At 44.0% G+C, this 23,191-nt stretch overlaps 1 protein-coding gene across 1 annotated transcript; it reads right to left on the bottom strand.

Moving 5' to 3' along the window:
• On the bottom strand, nt 1–22,772 carry tmem56.2.S (TLC domain containing 4, gene 2 S homeolog). Its single transcript, XM_018239626.2, has 7 exons — nt 22,593–22,772; nt 12,173–12,379; nt 10,025–10,114; nt 6,609–6,667; nt 2,410–2,504; nt 1,923–1,996; nt 1–621 (listed from the first exon to the last, which is right to left on the bottom strand). Exons 2-7 carry the CDS (start codon nt 12,322–12,324, stop codon nt 315–317), a joined length of 777 nt encoding a protein of 258 aa, XP_018095115.1. The 5' UTR covers nt 12,325–12,379; nt 22,593–22,772; the 3' UTR covers nt 1–314.
• Between the last annotated feature and the right edge of the window lie 419 nt (nt 22,773–23,191).

Genomic DNA, 23,191 nt, shown 5'->3' with positions numbered 1-23,191 from the left:
TGACGTTTCCCAAGAAAGCAGTCTTTAATTGCATGCTATCCGTGAGTACAATGTCCCACCCCTCATTATACAGTCTGTCCATTGCTCCTCCCCCATAATATGGCAAGACTCTATTGTGCCAAGCATCTTGGTTGACAAAGGCCAATGTTGGTCCACATAACACTGAATTTGCACCTATATGTGGTTTGTGCCACAGGAGATGGATATGACCAATATACAGACGGTCTCACGTGAGGGGAGTGGTCAGACCATATCCAATCTCTATGATTGTGATTGGTCTTGTGCTAGAGACATCCCATAGGAAGGTTTTGGTCTCAGTCTGCATGGTTCCTCCTTGGTTTCCCACCAGGCTTGGCTTTCACAACCTTGTAAAACCCGCACGCTATCTTGTACATCCAGAATACATTGAGAATGTCTAGCACCACACAGGACACAATCCACGCTACCTGCGGCCCAGTGCCCAGTCTGATGTAGCCTTCCGTGCCAAAAGTGGCAACCACCTGAGAGTAGTAACTGGGGATCACTGCAATACGAACTATGAAAAAGACCAGAGCCATGGCAAATCCATTCAGCAGGACCGGCCAGGAGGAGCGGGGCTTCCCAATCACATCAAAAAACCACCTGCAAGGGAACAGAAGGGTTAATGTCATAATGGTGCATAAGGGGGAACTTTCGCGAAAATGAAAATTTATTATAAGCTTCATCATAATAAAATAAGAAACTTTATGAATATAATTAATTAAAGGAGACATTTTGTGTAAAAAATAAGAATGTACCAGTGCATTATACTCATTTAGATATAGAAGAATTGTGCTTAAAAAAGTAGTGTTTCAGGTTGATTTATTGAATATTTCTGCAAAAACCCTAATAATCCCTCCCTTCTCTTCCACTTCCTGCTCCATGAATTCCCAGGCTGTGCTCTCGGCTCACTGCACTGTAGGACAGGAACCAATCAGCAGCTAGCAGGACCTGATAGGGAACTGAAGCCTGTCTGTGCTTGTGTCACTGCAAGGTTGTGATTGGCTGTCCCCCTCCTACTGTAAGGTCACGCCCACCCCTCATATGAAACACAGACAGGGACCAGAGAACATCTATAGGGAGCTCCAATAAAGGGGCTATTTTTAAAGATAATATTCATTTGTAGCACTATGTAAAAGCAACACCATATATTACTTATAATTGCCTGCAAAATTAGGGTTTTTTCATTTATCCTATATGTCTCCTTTAAATATTCTGCATTGTTTCAAGTTTATATTCACTATTCCTCTCTCAGCATCTGTTTCTCTTCATTCTGTCTTCATGCAGCAGTTGGGTGTCAGATATTCATTGACAGTTACATCCAATATATCTTATAGGGGGGCTCCTTTCCTAGCAGATGTATTAGAGTTCACTCAAATAACTGATTCCAGTACAAACAAAATCTAACAAAATAACTGCCTTTTGCACAAATCCTGCATGTAGAGAGACATGATGTTTTAATAGAGTGACCTCGAATACATCTTCTAGGCAAAAGGAGCCCCTATAAGATATATTGGATCTGTCAATAAATATCTGACACCCAACTGCTGCATGAAGACAGAATGAAGAGAACTTGATTTAACTTGAAGAAGAACTTGATTATTTCAGAAACGCTACAGAATTTTTAATTAACCATATTTAATACTTATTTCAGTATGATGAAGCTTATTTAAATTTTTCATTTTCGCACTATTTCATCTTTAATTGTACCCAATGTACCATTAATGCGTTCAAGGATCAGTCACACTGGGAAGCAAAGTGACCTAATGTCAGGGATGTGTTTAATTGGTTGTAGGGTTGGTCCAACTAGGGAGAAAAGTGATCTAGTGAGTTAACTGGTTAAATGACAACAGTGGGAGAACTGGCCAATGATGACCCAGAAATGATTGACAGTTTTCTCTCACCTCTGATTAACAAAGGGCGTAGAAAGTTCTGAGATCAGCCTGAAGTTGGCAAAATATGGCAGCACCCCGCGATTCTGTAAGAGGAGGAGAGATAAGATGATCACCATGAGCAGAGACAGGTAAGAGAACAGGGACACAGGGGGTGAATACAAATATGGTCTAAAAGTCGAGGGTCACTCCTCTCCACCCCCACACACACACTCTAATACAGTCCAGGCCATACCCATGAGAACACTCTCTCTTGCTGTGTCTGTTTTGGAGGATTTAGGGTGCTTTTCAGTGGGGGCAGATAAGTAAAATTTAGGGTAAAAATTGTGACAGGTTGAGAGGGGGTGCATATTAGGGTGCGTTGACTTGCAGTCATTCAGCCACAGTTATATTTAGGGCAGCAAATACACATTCACCCCAATTCTGCATTTCAGCAATATCCCGGGGGCCACAGGATAGATACCCCAGACCCAAAGTTATCCCCAGGCGCTGTACCTACCAGCACGTATCCATAGGAGTAAAACACGGCCAGGTGGTGGGACACCATATACGGGTCTCCCATCACTTTCCAGAACCGCGCCAGCAGCAGTAAATCTGCAATCACAAACATGTTGGTTATTGGCTCAAGTATTATTGGCTACAGTGCCTCCATCTTTCTCACCATGGGGCAAAACCCTAATCCCCCCAAGGTGCTAATGACTCAGGAGGGTCATAAAACTCAGATTATGATTTATTTTGCCTTAAATGGAAACAAAATTCCTTCCTGACACCCAACCTACAATCAGATTTTTTTCCCCGATTCAGCAATGTCCCTGTGACTGGAACTCATTACCCAGCTCTGCTCAAGGCCACAGTTTTCCTGCTGAAAATTGCTTGGCCTCACTTATTAGTGATTATCCCAGAAAGAAATATGCAACAGTGCCCTCTAGTGTCAGCCTTCAGACATGGCAAGTTCCACAACATTGGAAAATTGCAAGGGCCATTGACAGGTTCTTATAATTGATGGTGACGCGTCACTAGGACTCGTTATTGAGGGCCGTGTGATGCTGAGTGGAAGAGAAACATAAGTTGCCCCTGGATACCACTTTCTGGTTGTTAGGGTCACAGACCCTAGCTACCACTGCTCAGAGAGTTGACACACAAATCAGCCAAGGCTTCCCACACTTCTAGGTTACATGTAGCAGCTCTGAAGTGCAACCCCCTACCCCAGGCACAAGGGTTGCAATTATTTGGGGAGATATTCCAGCAGGGAAAAAAAATCTGAATTTCCAGGAGACTTTTAGACTCTTTGACACATTACAGTCCAGCACTTCATCTCCTCAGTTAGATTCTTCCCAGACTGGGAAATAGGGCCTATTAGTCAAGAATTGTCTTTACTAATCCTCACACTTTGAGCCAAGATTTTGCTATTAAGGGCAGAGACACAAGGTCAGATTCGGGGAGAATAGTCGCCCGGCGAAAATGGCCTCTTCTACGGGGCGACTAATCTCCCCGAACTCACCGGCGGGATGGCTCTCGGAGCGATTTGTTTTCGGAAGTCGCCTGAAGTTTCCTTGTGTAGCAACTTTGGAAAACGAAGCGCTCCGAGTGCCATCCCACCGGGGATTTAAAAAGCCGGCGGGAGGCATTTCGGGGACATTAGTCGCCCCGAAGGAGAGGAGATTTGTTGCCGGGCGACTAATCTCCCCGAATCTGACCATGTGTCTCTGCCCTAAAGGGGAAATATACCCCCTCCTCTGACAATTTCGTTGCCTTATGTAGAAAAAGTGCATAAACACCGTCTTTACTTTCAGATCTATATGATAGTCTGTCTGGGTGCTCACGTAGACGATTTCCCCACCCACCTTTAGGCTCACAGTGTCATGCAACCCTTCCCACACCTTGTTTCATTGCGAAGTGATGGATTCTGGGACTTGAACTCCCTCTGCGTATCATAGTGGGTGAAGCACGGATTCTCTGGGAAGCAGAGGGACTTCAAGTCTTAGAATGCATCACTTCCCAATGGAACTAGGCGGCAGGGAAGGGCGGCCATTGTATTACACTGTGAGCCTAAGGAGGTGTGGGAACAGAGACAGACTATAACAAGACCAGTCGGGCAAGCCCAATGTGACCCAGCACGTTGGTGGCCAATTGGGCAAAGGTATGCTTGTTTGGTGCCCATGTCAAACTTGCAGCTCTTTGGTTTTGCTGTCAAAATTCAGCTTATTAAATAGTTTGGCTGCTGGAACCAGAATCATTTAATAGTGTCCCAATGTTTGTAGGATTTTCTCACCTGCCCAATAGATATGTGTCCGGTTTTACCTTATGTGGAGACCCTTCACTCTACCATCAAGTTACCACTCCTTGATAAATGGCCAAACCCAGGCCCTGACAGAACCCCACTCCCCCCCAAAAAAAAGTCAAGCCATTAGTCATAGTATGTAAAAGAATAACGAAAGGGAAAATTATTGTTTATTAGTTTGGTCTCATCATTCTTTCCCTTTGTAGTATTTCTACACATGGCTGTGTGTTGTCATATTCCCTTAGGCTCCATTTTATCCAAATAACCCACATTTTTACAAATGGTTTCCTTTTCTCTGTGTGTACTTGATCCCAACTAAGATATAATTAATCCTTATTGGAAGCAAAACCAGCCTATTGGGTTTATTTCATGTTTACATGATTTTCTAGTAGACTTAAGGTATGAAGATCCAAATTAAAGGGATTCTGTCCACATTTTTATGATGTATTTTTTATTTATAAATGACACAGTTTACACTGCAAATAATTCACTCTACAGTATGAAATGTCATTCCTGGACCAGCAAGTGTATTTAGTTGTAATATTGGTGTGTAGGTGCATCTCAGGTCATTTTGCCTGGTCATGTGCTTTCAGAAAGAGCCAGCACTTTAGGATGGAACTGCTTTCTGGCAGGCTGTTGTTTCTCCTACTCAATGTAACTGAATGTGTCTCAGTGGGACCTGGATTTTACTATTGAGTGCTGTTCTTAGTTCTACCAGGCAGCTGTTATCTTGTGTTAGGGAGCTGCTATCTGGTTACCTTCCCATTGTTCTGTTGTTAGGCTGCTGGTGGGGGGGGAGGGAGAGGGGTGATATCACTCCAACTTGCAGTACAGCAGTACTGAAGTTAATCAGAGCACAAATCACATGACTGGGTGCAGCTGGGAAACTGACAATATGTCTAGCCCCATGTCAGATTTCTAAATTAAATATAAAAAAATCTGTTTGACATTTTGAGAAACGGATTTCAGTGCAGAATTCTGATGGAGCAGCTCTATTAACTGATGTGTTTTGAAAAAAAACATTTTTTCCCATGACAGTATCCCTTTAATAAAGGTCCATTATCTGGAAAACCCCAGGTCCTAAGCATTCTGGATAACAAGTCCCATACCTGTATTAGCTCTTATCAAACCCTTTAAGACAGGGTATGTGCTGGAATATATAGCCCCAAGGCTGCAGCTCTAATCATTGCACCAATTATCTGATGTGTTGGGAGAAAGCCAAGGTCAGTCCAAGGGCAACCAGCTCAGGTACAGATCTGTGATACCGTCTCTCCCCTGCACCAAACTGAATTATCTGCAGCACTAAAGGACAACTAAACCCTGACCTGTTGTAAATCCCATCAGCACATTCTAGTCTATCCCTGGTCCTACTCAGTTTAATGCAGAAAAGGGAAATTATAGAGAGCCTGGGAGGGAGATGCCATAGTGCATGCCTTGCAAAGGCAGGTGGAGTATATTGACAGGCATGATCCCCCCTAGTGGCGATTGAAGGGGTTGTTCTCCTTTAATTTAACTTAATTTAACTAATTTCATGATTTTTTCAGATTTTTCATCCGATTTCAAATTTTTTTTGGATTTTTCACCCGGAAACGCAGTTTTCTTATGCTTTTTGCTGGAAACCCCAGAGAACTTTGGATTATTGTACAAAACCCAGCGTACATCAAAAAATCATTGGGACTTCTCCCATTCATTGACTTATATGCAACTTCAACAGGTCTGAGATGCCAGATTTTCATGTTCAGAATTTTCCATCCTTTGTGATTTTTTTTTCACTAAAGGTTCATATTTTATACTAAAAAAAACACAAATTTTTCGGGTTTTTGGCATTCAGAGTTTAGTAAATAACCCTCTTAGTGTGTAATAGAATGTCTAATTATAAGTAACTTTTCAGTTGGTCTTCAATAATTATTTTTTATAGTAATTTGCCTTTTTTCAGCTTTCAAATGCTGGTCACTGACCCCATCTAAAAAAACAAATGCTCTGTAAGGCTACAAATGTTATTGCTACTTTTTATTACTCATCTTTCTATCCAGGTCCTCTCCTATTCATATTTCAGTCACTTATTCAATTCAAAGCATAGTTGCTGAGAGAATTTGAACCTAAGCAACCAGATGACATTGCAAACTGGAGAGCTGCTGAATAAAAAGCTAAATAACTCAAAAACCACAAATAATAAAAAATGAAAACCAATTGCACATTGTTTCAGAATATCACTGTCTACCTATTAACAGTTATTTAAAAGGTGAACAACCCCTTTAATAGACTGCAGTGTCCTATGGATCATTCACCCCATATAAACCATTAGACAGACAGCAAACTGGCTTATGGGCTATATAATGGGTTTATATAAGGAAAAGGAATGAAAGCTGCATTTATACACAGAGCTGGTTGGTTAAATAGAGCCTGATTAATATTACCATGCACGAGGTAGCCGCAAGTGATGGCAACGTTCATTTTCACCCAAAATGGATCACCCCTAAAATAAGAAGAGCTCCATTAAACTGGGGTGCATGTAGGGAGAAAGAAGATGGGGTTATGAGAGAGAGACAAAATCATGCTGGGTAAGGATCAGTAACAAAAAGCACAGACAGAATACGATGGTGGGGAGGACAGAAAGAAATATAAAGGAGGGAGCAGAGAAAGTGGAATGTTATACAAAACAAGGGAGTGCAATGGGTTTGACTTGTAGCGAGGCACAAACAGGGTCATCCTACCAGTATGTTATAGGATCAACTGGTGACCCCCCCTGCTTAGGACCCACCAACCAGTGCTTATTTCCACTATACAATATAGTGCATCTGACACTGTCTGTAACTGCTGTGAGAGTTGGTCTAGGCGGTGACAGGTCCTCTGGTGGGACCTAGGAGACGCAGTTCCACTCTAGGTACAACGAGTTTAGAAGGAGGGTTGACTCTAGGTACAATGAGTTCAGTAGGAGGGATGACTCTAGGTACAATGAGTTCAGTAGGATGGATGACTCTAGGTACAATGAGTTCAGTAGGAGGGATGACTCTAGGTACAATGAGTTCAGTAGGAGGGTTGACTCTAGGTACAATGAGTTCAGTAGGAGGGTTGACTCTAGGTACAACGAGCTCAGTAGGAGGGTTGACTAGGTACAACGAGTTCAGTAGGAGGGTTGACTCTAGGTACAACGAGTTCAGTAGGAGGGTTGACTCTAGGTACAACAAGTTCAGTAAGAGGGTTGACTCTAGGTACAATGAGTTCAGTAGGAGGGCTGACTAGGTACAATGAGGTTAGTAGGAGGATTGACTCTAGGTACAATGAGTTCAGTAGGAGGGTTGACTTTAGGTACAATGAGTTCAGTAGGAGGGTTGACTTTAGGTACAATGACTTCAGCAGGAGGTCTGACTCTAATTACAGTGAGTTCAGTAGGAGGGTTGACTCTAGGTACAATGACTTCAGTAGGAGGGCTGACTAGTTACAATGAGGTGAATAGGAGGGTTGACTCTAGGTACAATGAGTTCAGTAGGAGGGTTGACTCTAGGTACAATGAGTTCAGTAGGATGGTTGACTCTAGGTACAATGAGTTCAGTAGGAGGGTTGACTCTAGGTACAATGAGTTCAGTAGGAGGGTTGACTCTAGGTACAATGAGTTCAGTAGGAGGGTTGACTCTAGGTACAATGAGTTCAGTAGGAGGAATGACTCTAGGTACAATGAGTTCAGTAGGAGGATTGACTCTAGGTACAATGAGTTAAGTAGGAGGGTTGACTCTAGGTACAATGAGTTCAGTAGGAGGGTTGACTCTAGATACAATGAGTTCAATAGGAGGGTTGACTCTAGGTACAATGAGTTCAGTATGAGGATTGACTCTAGGTACAATGAGTTAAGTAGGAGGCTTGACTCTAGGTACAATGAGTTCAGTAGGAGGGTTGACTCTAGGTACAATGAGTTAAGTAGGAGGATTGACTCTAGGTACTATGAGTTTAATATGAGGGTTGACTATATGTACAATGAGTTAAGTAGGAGGGTTGACTCTAGGTACAATAAGTTCAGTAGGAGGGTTGACTCTAGGTACAATGAGTTCAGTAAGAGGGTTGACTCTAGGTACAATGAGTTCAATAGGAGGGTTGACTCTAGGTACAATGAGTTCAGTAGGAGGATTGACTCTAGGTACAATGAGTTCAGTATGAGGGTTCAATATATGTATAATGAGTTAAGTAGGGGGTTGACTCTAGGTACAATGAGTTCAGTAGGAGGGTTGACTCTAGGTACAATGAGTTTAGTAGGAGGGTTGACTCTAGGTACAATGAGTTTAGTAGGAGGGATGACTCTAGGTACAATGAGTTTAGTAGGAGGGTTGACTCTAGGTACAATGAGTTCAGTAGGAGGGTTGACTCTAGGTACAATGAGTTCAGTAGGAGGGTTGACTCTAGGTACAATGAGTTCAGTAGGAGGGATGTGGGAGGGGCAGAATAAGGTAAGAAAAGAGTTAAGTGTAAAGAAAAGTGAAACTGAGACACATTCAAGAGACAGTGGGGCTCATTTAACAAAACTGGGGAAATTTTCCCACGGGCAGTTACCCATAGCAACCAATAAGTGATTAGCTTTTTTAAAACCAGCTGCAATTAGAAAAATTAATGCAACAATCCGATTGGTCGCCATGGGTTACTGCCCATGGGCAAATTTGCCCAGTGTTGCTATATGACCCCCAGTGGGTGCACTTTAGGAAGGTGCAAGGCCAAGCAGTATTAGATTGAGTGCTAGTACTACTCCACCTGGCACCCCAGGGTGTACCTGAGCGATAGAACCCATCACCCCAGTCACAGCACTATGTGTAGATATAACATATACATTCTATAGAGTGGGACACACACTGCATCGGTGCTGCTGTTAAAGCAAGGTTTTATAGTAAGTTAATTAGGGTTTTTTCATCACAATGAGGGCGTTCAAGAGGCTATGAGCCAGGGAAGGGGGAGGAAGATTAACCCACTTAAAAAAAGCAACAATGAGTGTAATTATATTGTGATGAAGGGAGGCCTTTATATTCGCTCAGCATGGGGCCCTCTATGTGGCGGCAGTACTAGAACATGGAGCAAAGAGGAGCAGCTTACTATGTATAATCCTGTGTGTAATGTCTGCTGGGTGACTGTTACCCCAATGTTTCTATATATCTGTAACCTTGTTATGAGCTAAGGGGGTCCAGTCTGAAGGTCAGTTAGGGGGAGATTTGGAGTGAGTGTTTATTTGTACCCTGGGTACCCCTGGAACTATAGCAGGGTGACGGTTACCCCAATGTTTCTATATATCTGTAACCTTGTTATGAGCTAAGGGGACCCAGTCTGATGGCCAGTTAGGGGGAGATTTGGGGTGAGTGTTTATTTGTACCCTGGGTACCCCTGGAACTATAGCAGGGTGACTGTTACCCCAATGTTTCTATATATCTGTAACCTTGTTATGAGCTAAGGGGGCCCAGTCTGAAGGTCAGTTAGGGGGAGATTTGGGGTGAGTGTTTATTTGTACCCTGGGTACCCCTGGAACTATAGCAGGGTAGTAATCTCTGCTCTGGACCTCACAAGCACTGGGAAAATACAAGTTAATAAAAACATACTGACAAACTGAACTGTAGTTTAATTATCGGAAAACACACAATTCTTTTCCATATACTCACATATGCTAATATTATAAATAGTATATAGTATACAAAAACAGAAAGGTGCAATGAAAACATAAATGGATGTTATGAGTTGGGAGCAAAGCAGTACATTCCACTGAGCAGGACCTTATTATTGACATGAGAATCTAAAAACACTGAAGAACAAGGGAAAGTAAGGAGATCACACTGGGAAAGGAGTAACCATTGAAGAGACTCACCATATGGGGTCAGCATTCACAGCATCATCATAAGCCAGAATATATAGACATGCAGACCCAACGATTAGCGCATGGGTTGTGGAAACACACCTGTTTCAAACAATACACAGGACATTTATTAGCACATATTCAGATATGAAAATAAAGCTCCCAATAGTTGCCACTCAGGAACTGGGCTACTGGAATAAGGAGTTACAGGGATAATAAGGAGCTTAGGGGAGGGGTTAGTGGAATAAGGAGTTACAGGGGCAATAAGGAGCTCAGGGGAGGGGTTAGTGGAATAAGGAGTTACAGGGGCAATAAGGAGCTCAGGGGTGGGGTTAGTGGTATAAGGATTTACAGGGACAATAAGGGGCTCAGGGGAGGGGTTAGTGGAATAAGGATTTACAGGGACAATAAGGGGCTCAGGGGAGGGGTTAGTGGAATAAGGAGTTACAGGGACAATAAGGAGCTCAGGGGTGGGGTTAGTGGAATAAGGAGTTACAGGGACAATAATGGGATCAGGGGAGGGGTTAGTGGAATAAGGAGTTACAGGGACAATAAGGGGCTCAGGGGTGGGGTTAGTGGAATAAGGAGTTACAGGGACAATAAGGGGCTCAGGGGTGGGGTTAGTGGAATAAGGAGTTAGAGGGACAATAAGGGGCTCAGGGGTGGGGTTAGTGGAATAAGGAGTTACAGGGACAATAAGGGGCTCAGGGGTGGGGTTAGTGGAATAAGGAGTTACAGGGACAATAAGGGGCTCAGGGGTGGGGTTCGTGGAATAAGGAGTTACAGGGACAATAAGGGGCTCAGGGGAGGGGTTAGTGGAATAAGGAGTTACAGGGACAATAAGGGGCTCAGGGGAGGGGTTAGTGGAATAAGGAGTTACAGGGACAATAAGGGGCTCAGGGGAGGGGTTAGTGGAATAAGGAGTTACAGGGACAATAAGGAGCTCAGGGGTGGGGTTAGTGGAATAAGGAGTTACAGGGACAATAATGGGCTCAGGGGAGGGGTTAGTGGAATAAGGAGTTACAGGGACAATAAGGGGCTCAGGGGAGGGGTTAGTGGAATAAGGAGTTACAGGGACAATAAGGGGCTCAGGGGTGGGGTTAGTGGAATAAGGAGTTACAGGGACAATAAGGGGCTCAGGGGTGGGGTTAGTGGAATAAGGAGTTACAGGGACAATAAGGGGCTCAGGGGTGGGGTTAGTGGAATAAGGAGTTACAGGGACAATAAGGAGCTCAGGGGTCGGGTTAGTGGAATAAGGAGTTACAGGGACAATAAGGGGCTCAGGGGTGGGGTTAGTGGAATAAGGAGTTACAGGGACAATAAGGGGCTCAGGGGAGGGGTTAGTGGAATAAGGAGTTACAGGGACAATAAGGGGCTCAGGGGAGGGGTTAGTGGAATAAGGAGTTACAGGGACAATAAGGGGCTCAGGGGTGGGGTTAGTGGAATAAATAGTTACAGGGACAATAAGGGGCTCAGGGGCGGGGTTAGTGGAATAAGGAGTTACAGGGACAATAAGGGGCTCAGGGTAGGGGTTAGTGGAATAAGGAGTTACAGGGACAATAAAAGACTCAGAGGAGGGGTTAGTGGAATAAGGAGTTACAGGGACAATAAGAGGCTCAGGGGAGGGGTTAGTGGAATAAGGAGTTACAGGGACAATAAGGGGCTCAGGGGTGGGGTTAGTGGAATAAGGAGTTACAGGGTCAATAAGGGGCTCAGGGGTGGGGTTAGTGGAATAAGGAGTTACAGGGACAATAAGGGGCTCAGGGGTGGGGTTAGTGGAATAAGGAGTTACAGGGACAATAAGGGGCTCAGGGGTGGGGTTAGTGGAATAAGGAGTTACAGGGACAATAAGGAGCTCAGGGGTCGGGTTAGTGGAATAAGGAGTTACAGGGACAATAAGGGGCTCAGGGGTGGGGTTAGTGGAATAAGGAGTTACAGGGACAATAAGGGGCTCAGGGGAGGGGTTAGTGGAATAAGGAGTTACAGGGACAATAAGGGACTCAGGGGAGGGGTTAGTGGAATAAGGAGTTACAGGGACAATAAGGGGCTCAGGGGAGGGGTTAGTGGAATAAGGAGTTACAGGGACAATAAGGGGCTCAGGGGAGGGGTTAGTGGAATATGGAGTTACAGGGACAATAAGGGGCTCAGGGGCCGGGTTACCTTGAGTCCCACTCACACTGCTTGCCAAAGCTGAGTTGTCTGTAGGTTCTGGAGTATTTTGTAAATATTTGGGGGCTGATTGCTAAGAAAAGGAGTTGGAAGCCCAAGAAGCTGCCGGTAACGACACAGTAACTGATGAATACGTCGTCCATTGTGATGTTTTTCAAGATTCACAGGCTTTGAGGCTGTAGATTATTGGGGGATGTTCTGCAACGATGGAATAAAAACAGTTACTAAATGTATCAACCCAGAGGAACATACAGATCTGTAGTTGTTACTGTACTACAACTCCCAGCATTCCAAGCTATTTATGAAGTTGATGATGAATGACTGAACCAGGATAGAATGGGAATCTAATTTGTGCAATTCTCCTGACATTTCAGGTGCCAAAATGTGGGCAATATTTGGGTTGCCACTTTACCCCTTTAAACCTGGGCATATATAAAAAAATATAATTGCCATCTCATCACTTGGTTGCACATATAAATGAATATCCTGTATGGGCAAGTAAGATAGATCCATGCTGATTACTGCACTGGTTGTTTCGCAGTCATGCACAATGCATCCTAAATACTAATTAGCTGTCCAGTTTGTAATTGCTAATTATTCAGGTCAGGTAATTCTAGAGGTGAGCCAAGCAGTATTGACACCCAAGATGACTTTGCCCACAGCTTATATCCAGAATTATATGCCAACAAGCAGATCAAGTTGCAACACAAATGCGCCTATTATAGCATCAGACAATAGCAACCTAATTGATAAATGCAGGGAAAAGGATGATTTATTATAAACAGGGACACAGATACAATACAGGGAGGGAACAATTAGGAGAAGGGAATTCCACCCTGCAGAGCTTTCACTCTAATATACAGTGGGACACAGATACAATACAGGGAGGGGGAACCATTGAAAGAAGGGAATCATGGCCTGCAGAGCTTACACTCTAATATAAAGAGGGACACAGATACAAGAGAGGGAGACAGAACCATTGGGAGAAGGACATCTTGCCCTGCAGAGCTCACACTCTAATATAATGAGGGACACAGATACAATAGGAGGAGAGGGAAACATTAGAAGGAGGGAATCCTACCCTGCAGAGCTTGCACTCTAATATACAGAGAAACACAGATAAAATACAGAGAGGGGGGACCATTGAAAAAAGAGAATCATGGCCTGCAGAGCTTACACTCTAATATACAGAGGAACACAGATAAAATACAGGGAGGGGGAACCATTGAAAAAAGGGAATCATTGCCTGCAGAGCTTACACTTTAATATACAGAGGGACCCAGATACAATATAGGAATTAGGAACCACTGGGAGAAGGGAATCCTGTTGTGCAAAGCTTACACTCTAATATACAGAGGGACACAGATAAAATACAGGGAGAGAGAACCATTGGGAGAAGGGAATCCTATTATGCAGAGCTTACACTCTAGACACAGATACAATACAGGAAGAGAGAACCATTGGGAGAAAGGAATTCTGTTGTGCAAAGCTTACACTCTAATATACAGAGGGACACAGATAAAATACAGGGAGAGGGAAACATTGGGAGAAGGGAATCCTGTTGTGCAGAGCTTACACTCTAATATACAGAGGGACACAGATAAAATACAGAGAGAAGGAACCATTGGGAGATGGGAATCCTGCCCTGCAGAGCTTGCACTCTAATATACAGAGGGACACAGATCAAATACAGGGAGATGGGAATCCTGCCCTGCAGAGTTTAATCTCTAATATACAAAGGTAAAACAGGAAAGAGGGTTAAGAAGGTACAGGCCAACAATGGGGAGAAAGCAGACAAGTAAAGTAAATAATACAATATAATATGATTTTGGAAAGCACACGCCACTGCAGCACAGTGAATCATACAGTACATACAACTAAACATACAAACATGCAAACACACATTTATAATCAACATACGTTAATGGCATGTGACATTTCCAAGAGCTGTTGCTGTGAAATGTAGTATCCTGGTGCACTTGCATCTGTAAACTTTTTATTTTTATCGGTCACAGAATTTATTTTGTGCTGACAAAATTAATTTTCTGGCTGGCATTATTTTTATGGAAACAAATCAACCATAATAATAATGCGTATAGCACAAAAATATTCAGATTGCAGAAATTAGTTTGGCTTCCTGGCTTCAGTACATTTGCTAAACCATTCAACTTAATGTTAGGGGCCAGAAACAGATTTTATTGTTATGTTTTATATTGTTCGCATATAAGAAATGTATATTGTAACTGCACCAAATATTTTGTGCTAACATAATTATTTTTGTAGTGACAACATTTATATTGTAACTGAAGTAGTTTTTGCTCATAGAATTAATTTTGTGTTGGCAAAATGCATGTTTTGTCTACAAAATTATTTCTGTGCTGACAAAATGAAAATATGACTATTGAGTGTATTAATAATGTAAGCACAAAAACAGTTAAAGGAAAACTAAACCCCACTAGGAACACCATTCCTATTTAGCTGCCTTCCATCGACCTCTTCCTCCCACACAGTGTATTAGGCAGAAAGTTGCCCCTATTTGTTCCTGGGGGGTTAGTTCTCCTTTAAGACATATATGAAGGCATATTTGGGGCCCAAAACTGAGCTTACTGTCTTGCCAAGTTTTTAAAATGTTTCCATGTAAGAAGTATATATTGTGACTGCAAAGTTATTTTTATGCTCACAGAATAAATTTTATGGTGGTATTATTCATGTTATAACTAAAAATTAAAGATATAAGAGATAGGTCTCAAGCACAGGATACAAAGCAGATAACAGATAAGCTCTGTAGTATACAATGGGATTCTGTCATCTGCTGTGTATCCTGTGCTTGAATGGCTGCCCCCATGGCTACACAGCAGCTTGTTTATATAAACTATAGTAGTACTTATCTGTTATCTACTGTGTATCCTGTGCTTGAATGTCTGCCCCCATGGCTACACAGCAGCTTGTTTATATAAACTATAGTAGTACTTATCTGTTATCTACTGTGTACCCTGTGCTTGAATGGCTGCCCCCATGGCTACACAGCAGATTGTTTATATAAACTATAGTAGTACTTATCTGTTATCTACTGTGTATCCTGTGCTTGAATGGCTGCCCCCATGGCTACACAGCAGCTTGTTTATATAAACTATAGTAGTACTTATCTGTTATCTACTGTGTATCCTGTGCTTGAATGGCTGCCCCCATGGCTACACAGCAGCTTGTTTATATAAACTATTGTAGTAGTTATCTGTTATCTACAGTGTATCCTGTGCTTGAATGGCTAAAAAGCACTGTTACCTAAAACTTGCATCTCTATTGTTCATATAAGTAGTGGGCGTGTCTTAATGGAGATTGGCTGGCATCCTACAGTGCAAAGTGCCAAATGCCTGGGCGACCTGGGAAAGCAGCCAGCAGGAAGGAGAATGATTTTTTCCAGAAATAAATATAAATGTATTTTGCTACAAAGACTGGAAGAAACCATGATAGCCTGCCTGTATGCTCATTGGAAACAGACTCCCAATTAGAATTAGACTCTCAGTGTAAAGCTGATTCTGGGACTTGAAGTCCCTCCACCTTCCAGAGAGTCTGTACACCGGAAAGCAAAGAAACTTCAAATCCCAGAATTCTTCACTTTACAATGGAAAAGGGTGAGGAAGTGGTTGTAATGAAATTGTGAGCCTAAGGGGGTGGGAAATGGTTCTCATGAGTAACATGGCTTCCTTTTAATCTGTGTAAAAAAATACATTTATACTCATTACTGGCAGTTCAGATTGTGTCTATGCAATGTGAAACCACAGCGCCACCTTCTGGTTATTTCAGGCAACTGTAGGCTGAAAATAAATTACAGTTGTAGTGAGAGTCATCTGCCATTTTTCTGCTCATTTCTAAACAGAGAAAAATCTGCAGCCAGTTGGCCAAAATGACCCTCGGGTAGTTTCCCTTTAAAACACCCAAAAGGGGTACCGCCTGGCACTCCTGTAGTAATAGGTCTTCGACATACTCACAGGGCTTGACATCACATAGTTTGGGCAACCATTCACATACACTTCATTCCACTTATACTAAGGCAGTGGTTGTTGGATCTTTTTGAATGAAATCCCCATTGGAAGTCCAGTCTTTGCTTAGGGCCCTCTAAGTTCATAACAGATCATTACAGATATATAAAAACATTGGGGTAACAGTCACCCTACTACAGGGGTACCCAGGGTAAAAATAAGCACTCACCCCAAATCTCCCCCTAACTGGCCTTCAGACTGGGCCCCCTTAGCTCATAACAAGGTTACAGATATATAGAAACATTGGGGTAACAGTCACCCTGCTATAGTTCCAGGGGTACCCAGGGTACAAATAAGCACTCACCCCAAATCTCCCCCTAACTGGCCTTCAGACTGGGCCCCCTTAGCTCATAACAAGGTTACAGATATATAGAAACATTGGGGTGTCACCTGCTATAGTTCCAGGGGTACCCAGGGTACAAATAAACACTCACCCCAAATCTCCCCCTGACTGGCCTTCAGACTGGGCCCCCTTAGCTCGTAACAAGGTTACAGATATATAGAAACATTGGGGTAACGGTCACCCTGCTATAGTTCCAGGGGTACCCAGGGTACAAATAAACACTCACCCCAAATCTCCCCCTAACTGACCTTCAGACTGGGCCCCCTTAGCTCATAACAAGGTTACAGATATATAGAAACATTGGGGTAACGGTCACCCTGCTATAGTTCCAGGGGTACCCAGGGTAAAAATAAACACTCACCCCAAATCTCCCCCTAACTGACCTTCAGACTGGGCCCCCTTAGCTCATAACAAGGTTACAGATATATAGAAACATTGGGGTAACAGTCCCCCTGCTACAAGAGCTAGTTGGGGGGCGCAGCCCTAAGTTGCAAATATATAGAAGCCCTCGGCCTGCTTCTAGTTACTTGGTCTGAAGTAAAATAAAGAGACAAAGGGTAGAAGAGAAACAGTAGCTTTGGCATCCAGCCACTAGATAAACAGAAAGGAACTTTGGTTTTGTGAGATGTGGTTGCTGCCATTTCACTATTAGGATGAGCCATTAATCTGTTGTGTAGTTTAAGGGCCACATCAGCAGTGGATTTATTGGCACAGCGGGATATACCCAACTGTACCAGGGAGGAATGACTGTTATAGTTACCTGACAGTGCAGTTTTGCCTATGGGGTTCAAAAGGACTGGGATGTCCATATGCACTCAAGGAAAACTATCCGTATTCATGCAACATGTAGGTGGTGCATAATACATAGAGGCCATCAAGGGGCGATACACCAGTCATGAATAGAACATGGGGTGGATCGACGGCAAGGTTGGGCAGTTTGGGGGTACCATGGTTTTATTAAGGCTTCTCTGAGCCCCCCCCCCCAAAATAGACATGTAAGCAAGTTGCAAATGTACATAGAGTTAAATGTAATCTAATAGCTACTGAAAGCAGCATCAGGAGCAGCATCTTCACTCATATGTTAATTGTATGGCTTCTGTGTTGTTTGGAAAGTCACAACCAATGGTGCAGAGAGTAACAAGGGATAGACAGATATGGCTTTCAATAGTGAGAAGGTGAGATGTACAGATATTGGGAAATCGCTTAGAGTTATCTCTTTTCATTCGGCAAAATGCTATTTTTGAGTTTACGTTAACTTAAATAACAAATGCTCTTATTCAGACTTCAATCATTTTTGTACATGTTGAATCTACCAACTTAATTGACTGTTTTCTACACAAATTAAACCATAAGGAGCAACGGCACATGAGAGAAAAGTCGCCACAGACACAAAGGGCCAGATTCACTAAAGGGCAAAATGTCGCCAGCGACCGCTTCGCACACATCGCACCACTTTGCCAGGTGCAAATTCGCTACCACTACGCTAATTCACTAACATGCGAGGTTGTGCGACTTTTCTCTAGCGTTACTTTGGCAGTGCGAGCATTTCATTGCGAAGATGCGATATCGTTCATTTGTGGCTAGTGAAAATTCGCTGGTGAGCTTGCGCTTAGGTCAATTTGCATAGGGCGGGTAATTTAAAGTTTTATGGACGTCTTTGTTATAAATGTTGGTGCAAATGCTTGAAGTTACCACTTTTTATTACAAATGTCAAGGGAACCTTAATAAAGACAAGAGAGTTAATATAATGCCCTACACATGAGCCCACTGTAAATTCAATGTTCCATATGTTAGGAAATGTCTGCAGAAAACCGCTTACCCAAAAAAAAGTTTGTTATGATTTTTGCAGACAATCCCGCTTTAAAAAAGGAAAAGTCGTCAGCGTTTTTGTAACTTTAATTCCTTTTTCTGCTCACAGGATATGATGTAAGTGAAAGAAGATTGAGGAAGATCTCGGTGCTTTTTAGCACTTAGGTCTGAGGTGGTGAAGTCAAATCTGCCAGAAAGAGGTAACGTTCAGTAAAATCCGCACTTTACTGAATTTGTGGAGTAACGACCTTTCGCCAGAGTGAAAAGTCGCCTGGCGATAGAGTGTGAGCGAACGCTAGCGACGGTTTCTTTCGCTAGCGAATTGGTGCCTGTTAGTGAATTGGCTATGTCCCTCCGGGTGGCAACGCTGGCAAATTATAAGCCACTTTGTCCTTTAGTGAATCTACCCCCAAATCTCCAGAAACTACCTCTACACCAACATTAGGATTAGCGCATGTGCTGTGTCTTATATGTGCCACCCAATGTTAGTGAAAAGAGAGGTATTCCACTAACCCCACCCCTGAGCCCCTTATTGTCCCTGTAACTCCATATTCCACTAACCCCTCCCCTGAGCCCCTTATTGTCCCTTTAACTCCTTATTCCACTAACCCCTCCCCTGAGCCCCTTATTGTCCCTGTAACTCCTTATTCCACTAACCCCACCCCTGAGCTCCTTATTGTCCCTGTAACTCCTTATTCCACTAACCCCACCCCTGAGCCCCTTATTGTCCCTTTAACTCCTTATTCCACTAACCGACCCCTGAGCCCCTTATTGTCCCTGTAACTCCTAATTCCACTAACCCCTCCCCTGAGCCCCTTATTTTCCCTGTAACTCCTTATTCAACTTACCCCTCCCCTGAGCTCCATATTGTCCCTGTAACTCCTTATTCCACTAACCCCACCCCTGAGCCCCTTATTGTCCCTGTAACTCCTTATTCCACTAACCCCTCCCCTGAGCCCCTTATTGTCCCTGTAACTCCTTATTCCACTAACCCCTCCCCTGAGCTCCATATTGTCCCTGTAACTCCTTATTCCACTAACCCCACCCCTGAGTCCCTTATTGTCCCTGTAACTCCTTATTCCACTAACCCCACCCCTGAGCCCCTTATTTTCCCCTGTAACTCCTTATTCCACTAACCCCTCCCCTGAGCTCCTTATTGTCCCTGTAACTCCTTATTCCACTAACCCCACCCCTGAGCCCCTTATTGTCCCTGTAACTTCTCATTCCACTAACCCCACCCCTGAGCCCCTTATTTTCCCTGTAACTCCTTATTCCACTAACCCCTCCCCTGAGCTCCTTATTGTCCCTGTAACTCCTTATTCCACTAACCCCACCCCTGAGCCCCTTATTGTCCCTGTAACTTCTCATTCCACTAACCCCACCCCTGAGCCCCTTATTGTCCCTTTAACTCCTTATTCCACTAACCGACCCCTGAGCCCCTTATTGTCCCTGTAACTCCTAATTCCACTAACCCCACCCCTGAGCCCCTTATTTTCCCTGTAACTCCTTATTCAACTTACCCCTCCCCTGAGCTCCATATTGTCCCTGTAACTCCTTATTCCACTAACCCCACCCCTGAGCCCCTTATTGTCCCTGTAACTCCTTATTCCACTAACCCCTCCCCTGAGCCCCTTATTGTCCCTGTAACTCCTTATTCCACTAACCCCTCCCCTGAGCTCCATATTGTCCCTGTAACTCCTTATTCCACTAACCCCACCCCTGAGTCCCTTATTGTCCCTGTAACTCCTTATTCCACTAACCCCACCCCTGAGCCCCTTATTTTCCCTGTAACTCCTTATTCCACTAACCCCTCCCCTGAGCTCCTTATTGTCCCTGTAACTCCTTATTCCACTAACCCCACCCCTGAGCCCCTTATTGTCCCTGTAACTTCTCATTCCACTAACCCCACCCCTGAGCCCCTTATTTTCCCTGTAACTCCTTATTCCACTAACCCCTCCCCTGAGCTCCTTATTGTCCCTGTAACTCCTTATTCCACTAACCCCACCCCTGAGCCCCTTATTGTCCCTGTAACTTCTCATTCCACTAACCCCACCCCTGAGCCCCTTATTGTCCCTTTAACTCCTTATTCCACTAACCGACCCCTGAGCCCCTTATTGTCCCTGTAACTCCTAATTCCACTAACCCCACCCCTGAGCCCCTTATTTTCCCTGTAAACTCCTTATTCAACTTACCCCTCCCCTGAGCTCCATATTGTCCCTGTAACTCCTTATTCCACTAACCCCTCCCTGAGCCCCTTATTGTACCTGTAACTGCTTATTCCGCTAACCCCTCCCCTGAGCTCCATATTGTCCCTGTAACTCTTATATCACTAACCCCACCCCCTGAGTCCCTTATTGTCCCTGTAACTCCATATTCCACTAACCCCTCCCCTGAGCCCCCTTATTGTCCCTGTAACTCCCTTATTCCACTAAACCCCACCCCTGAGCCCCTTATTGTCCCTGTAACTCCTTATTCCACTAACCCCCTCCCCTGAGCTCCATTATTGTCCCTGTAACCCTTAATTCCCTAACCCCACCCCTGAGCTCTTTATTGTCCCTGTAACTCCTTATTCCACTAACCCCACCCCTGAGCTCCTTATGTCCCTGTAACTCCGTTATTCACTAAACCTGAGGCCCCTTATTGTCCCCTGTAACTCCTTATTCCACTAACCCCCCCCTGAGCCCCTTATTGTCCCTGTAGCTCCTTATCCACTAAACCCACCCCTGAGCCCCTTATTGTCCCTGTAACTCCTTATTCCACTAACCCCACCCCTGAGCCCCTTATTGTCCCCTGTAACTCCTTATTCCACTAACCCCACCCCTGAGCCCCTTATTGTCCCTGTAACTCCTTATTCACACCCCTTATTGTCCCTGTAAACTCCTTATCCCCCTGAGCCCCTTATTGTCCCTGTAACTCCTTATTCCACTAACCCCACCCCTGAGCCCTTATTGTCCCTGTAACTCCTATCCACTAACCCCACCCTGAGCCCCTTATTGTCCCTGTAACTCCTATTCCACTAACCCCCCTCCCTGAGCCCCTTATTGTCCCTGTAACTCCTTATTCCACTAACACACACCCTGAGCTCCTTATTGTCCCTGTAACTCCTTATTCCACTAACCCCTCCCCTGAGCCCCTTATTGTCCCTGTAACTCCTTATTCCACTAACCCCTCCCCTGAGCCCTTATTGTCCCTGTAACTTTATTCCAAACCCACCCCTGAGCTCCTTATTGTCCCTGTTACTCTCCCCCTCCCCTGAGCCCTTATTGTCCCTGTAACTCCTTATTCCACTAACCCCTCCCCTGAGCCCCTTATTGTCCTGTAACTCCTTATTCCACTAACCCCTCCCTGAGCCCCTTATTGTCCCTGTAACTCCTTATTCCACTAACCCACCCTCTGAGGCTCCTTATCGTGTACCCTGTTACTCCTTATTTCCACTAACCCCCTTCCCATGAGCCCCTTATCTGTCCCTGTAACTCTTATTCCACTAACCCCACCCTGAGACCCTTATTGTCCTGTTAACTCCTTATTCCATAACCCCTCCCCTGAGCCCTTATTGTCCCTGTAACTCCTTATTCCACTTAACCAACACCCCTGAGCTCACTTATTGTTCCCTGTAACTCCTTATTCCACCTAACCCTTCCTGAGCCCCTTAATTGTCACCTGTAAGCTTCCTTATTCGCATTCTTAACCCCAGCCCCTTATTTTTAAATTTTATGACAGTTTATGAGTGGTAGTAGAATGATTGTGCAGGTTTGAGTAATGTGCAAGTGTTATACATTTATCAAAGGGTGAAATTAGAGCTCATAACAGAAAAAGTCACCTATTTTCTATTCATAGATTATTGAGTGAAAGTCAAAGTTCAACATTTGATAAGGGTTAGTTAGTTAATACGTGTGTATGTGCAACAGAACAGCGTTATAAGGATCTATGGAAAACAAGGTGCTAGAAGTTCCTAGTGAAATACAAGTTTGAAAGTGTGACACACACACACAGACACACAATAGCAGAATGCAATGGAGACGTGGAACAGATTGCGGAATGCATTAATGATGCACACAATGAATAGGGGAGAGTTTGGGGAATGCAGAGCTGATAGACACATAATGATATGCAGTCACATGCAATAGCTCAGGCAGGACCAGCTGGAACAAGTTTTAAAGGCAAGAGGAGTGCCTGGGAAAGAGAGAGTTGTGTAGCAGAGTAGAAGCAGTGATCTTACCCCAAGCAACAGCAGAGACAGACAAGGTTCTGCGCCATCCCCTCCGGGCTCCCTCTGTCTCAGTACAGGGGGGTAAATCCTACTACCCCTTTCCCTGCTCTTCAGCAACACGTCACCAGCTAAACCATAGCCAAGCCTCTGCACAAACACTTGGAAACCCCACACCAACTTTGCACTCACACCCCTCCCACTGACTAATTCCCCCGCCCCTTTCTCACACAGTTACCACCCAAAAGCCAAGTTTCACAATAGTAAAATGAAGGCTGCAAATAATGAATGCATTCTGTGAGCCGGGGGGAACAAACGGCCATTCTACTGGCAGCAAAGAAGGAGCTGCTCCAGAGAAGTCTGGGAGGAACTGCAGCTTTCTCTTGTGGCAAAGTGCGGCCAAGCTGATCACACTCTTTTCCCACAATCTGATAAACAGTGATCCGAAGAAATGATTGTGTTTGCATATAATGCCAACATATAGCAAGTGAGGATTAAAGGGTAAATATACCCTTTGTATATGTTATCTCTCAGCAAATATTCAGTCATGGATTATTCTGCTCAGGGTGCCCAGTTGGAATGAGGTCCCTGCTCCAAAGAGTTTACAATCT

Source organism: Xenopus laevis, chromosome 3S (assembly GCF_017654675.1).
Source record: "Xenopus laevis strain J_2021 chromosome 3S, Xenopus_laevis_v10.1, whole genome shotgun sequence".
NCBI classification, from domain to species: domain Eukaryota; kingdom Metazoa; phylum Chordata; class Amphibia; order Anura; family Pipidae; genus Xenopus; species Xenopus laevis.
Note: the sequence above shows the minus strand (reverse complement) of the source record. Positions and strands in the feature narration are given on the sequence as shown.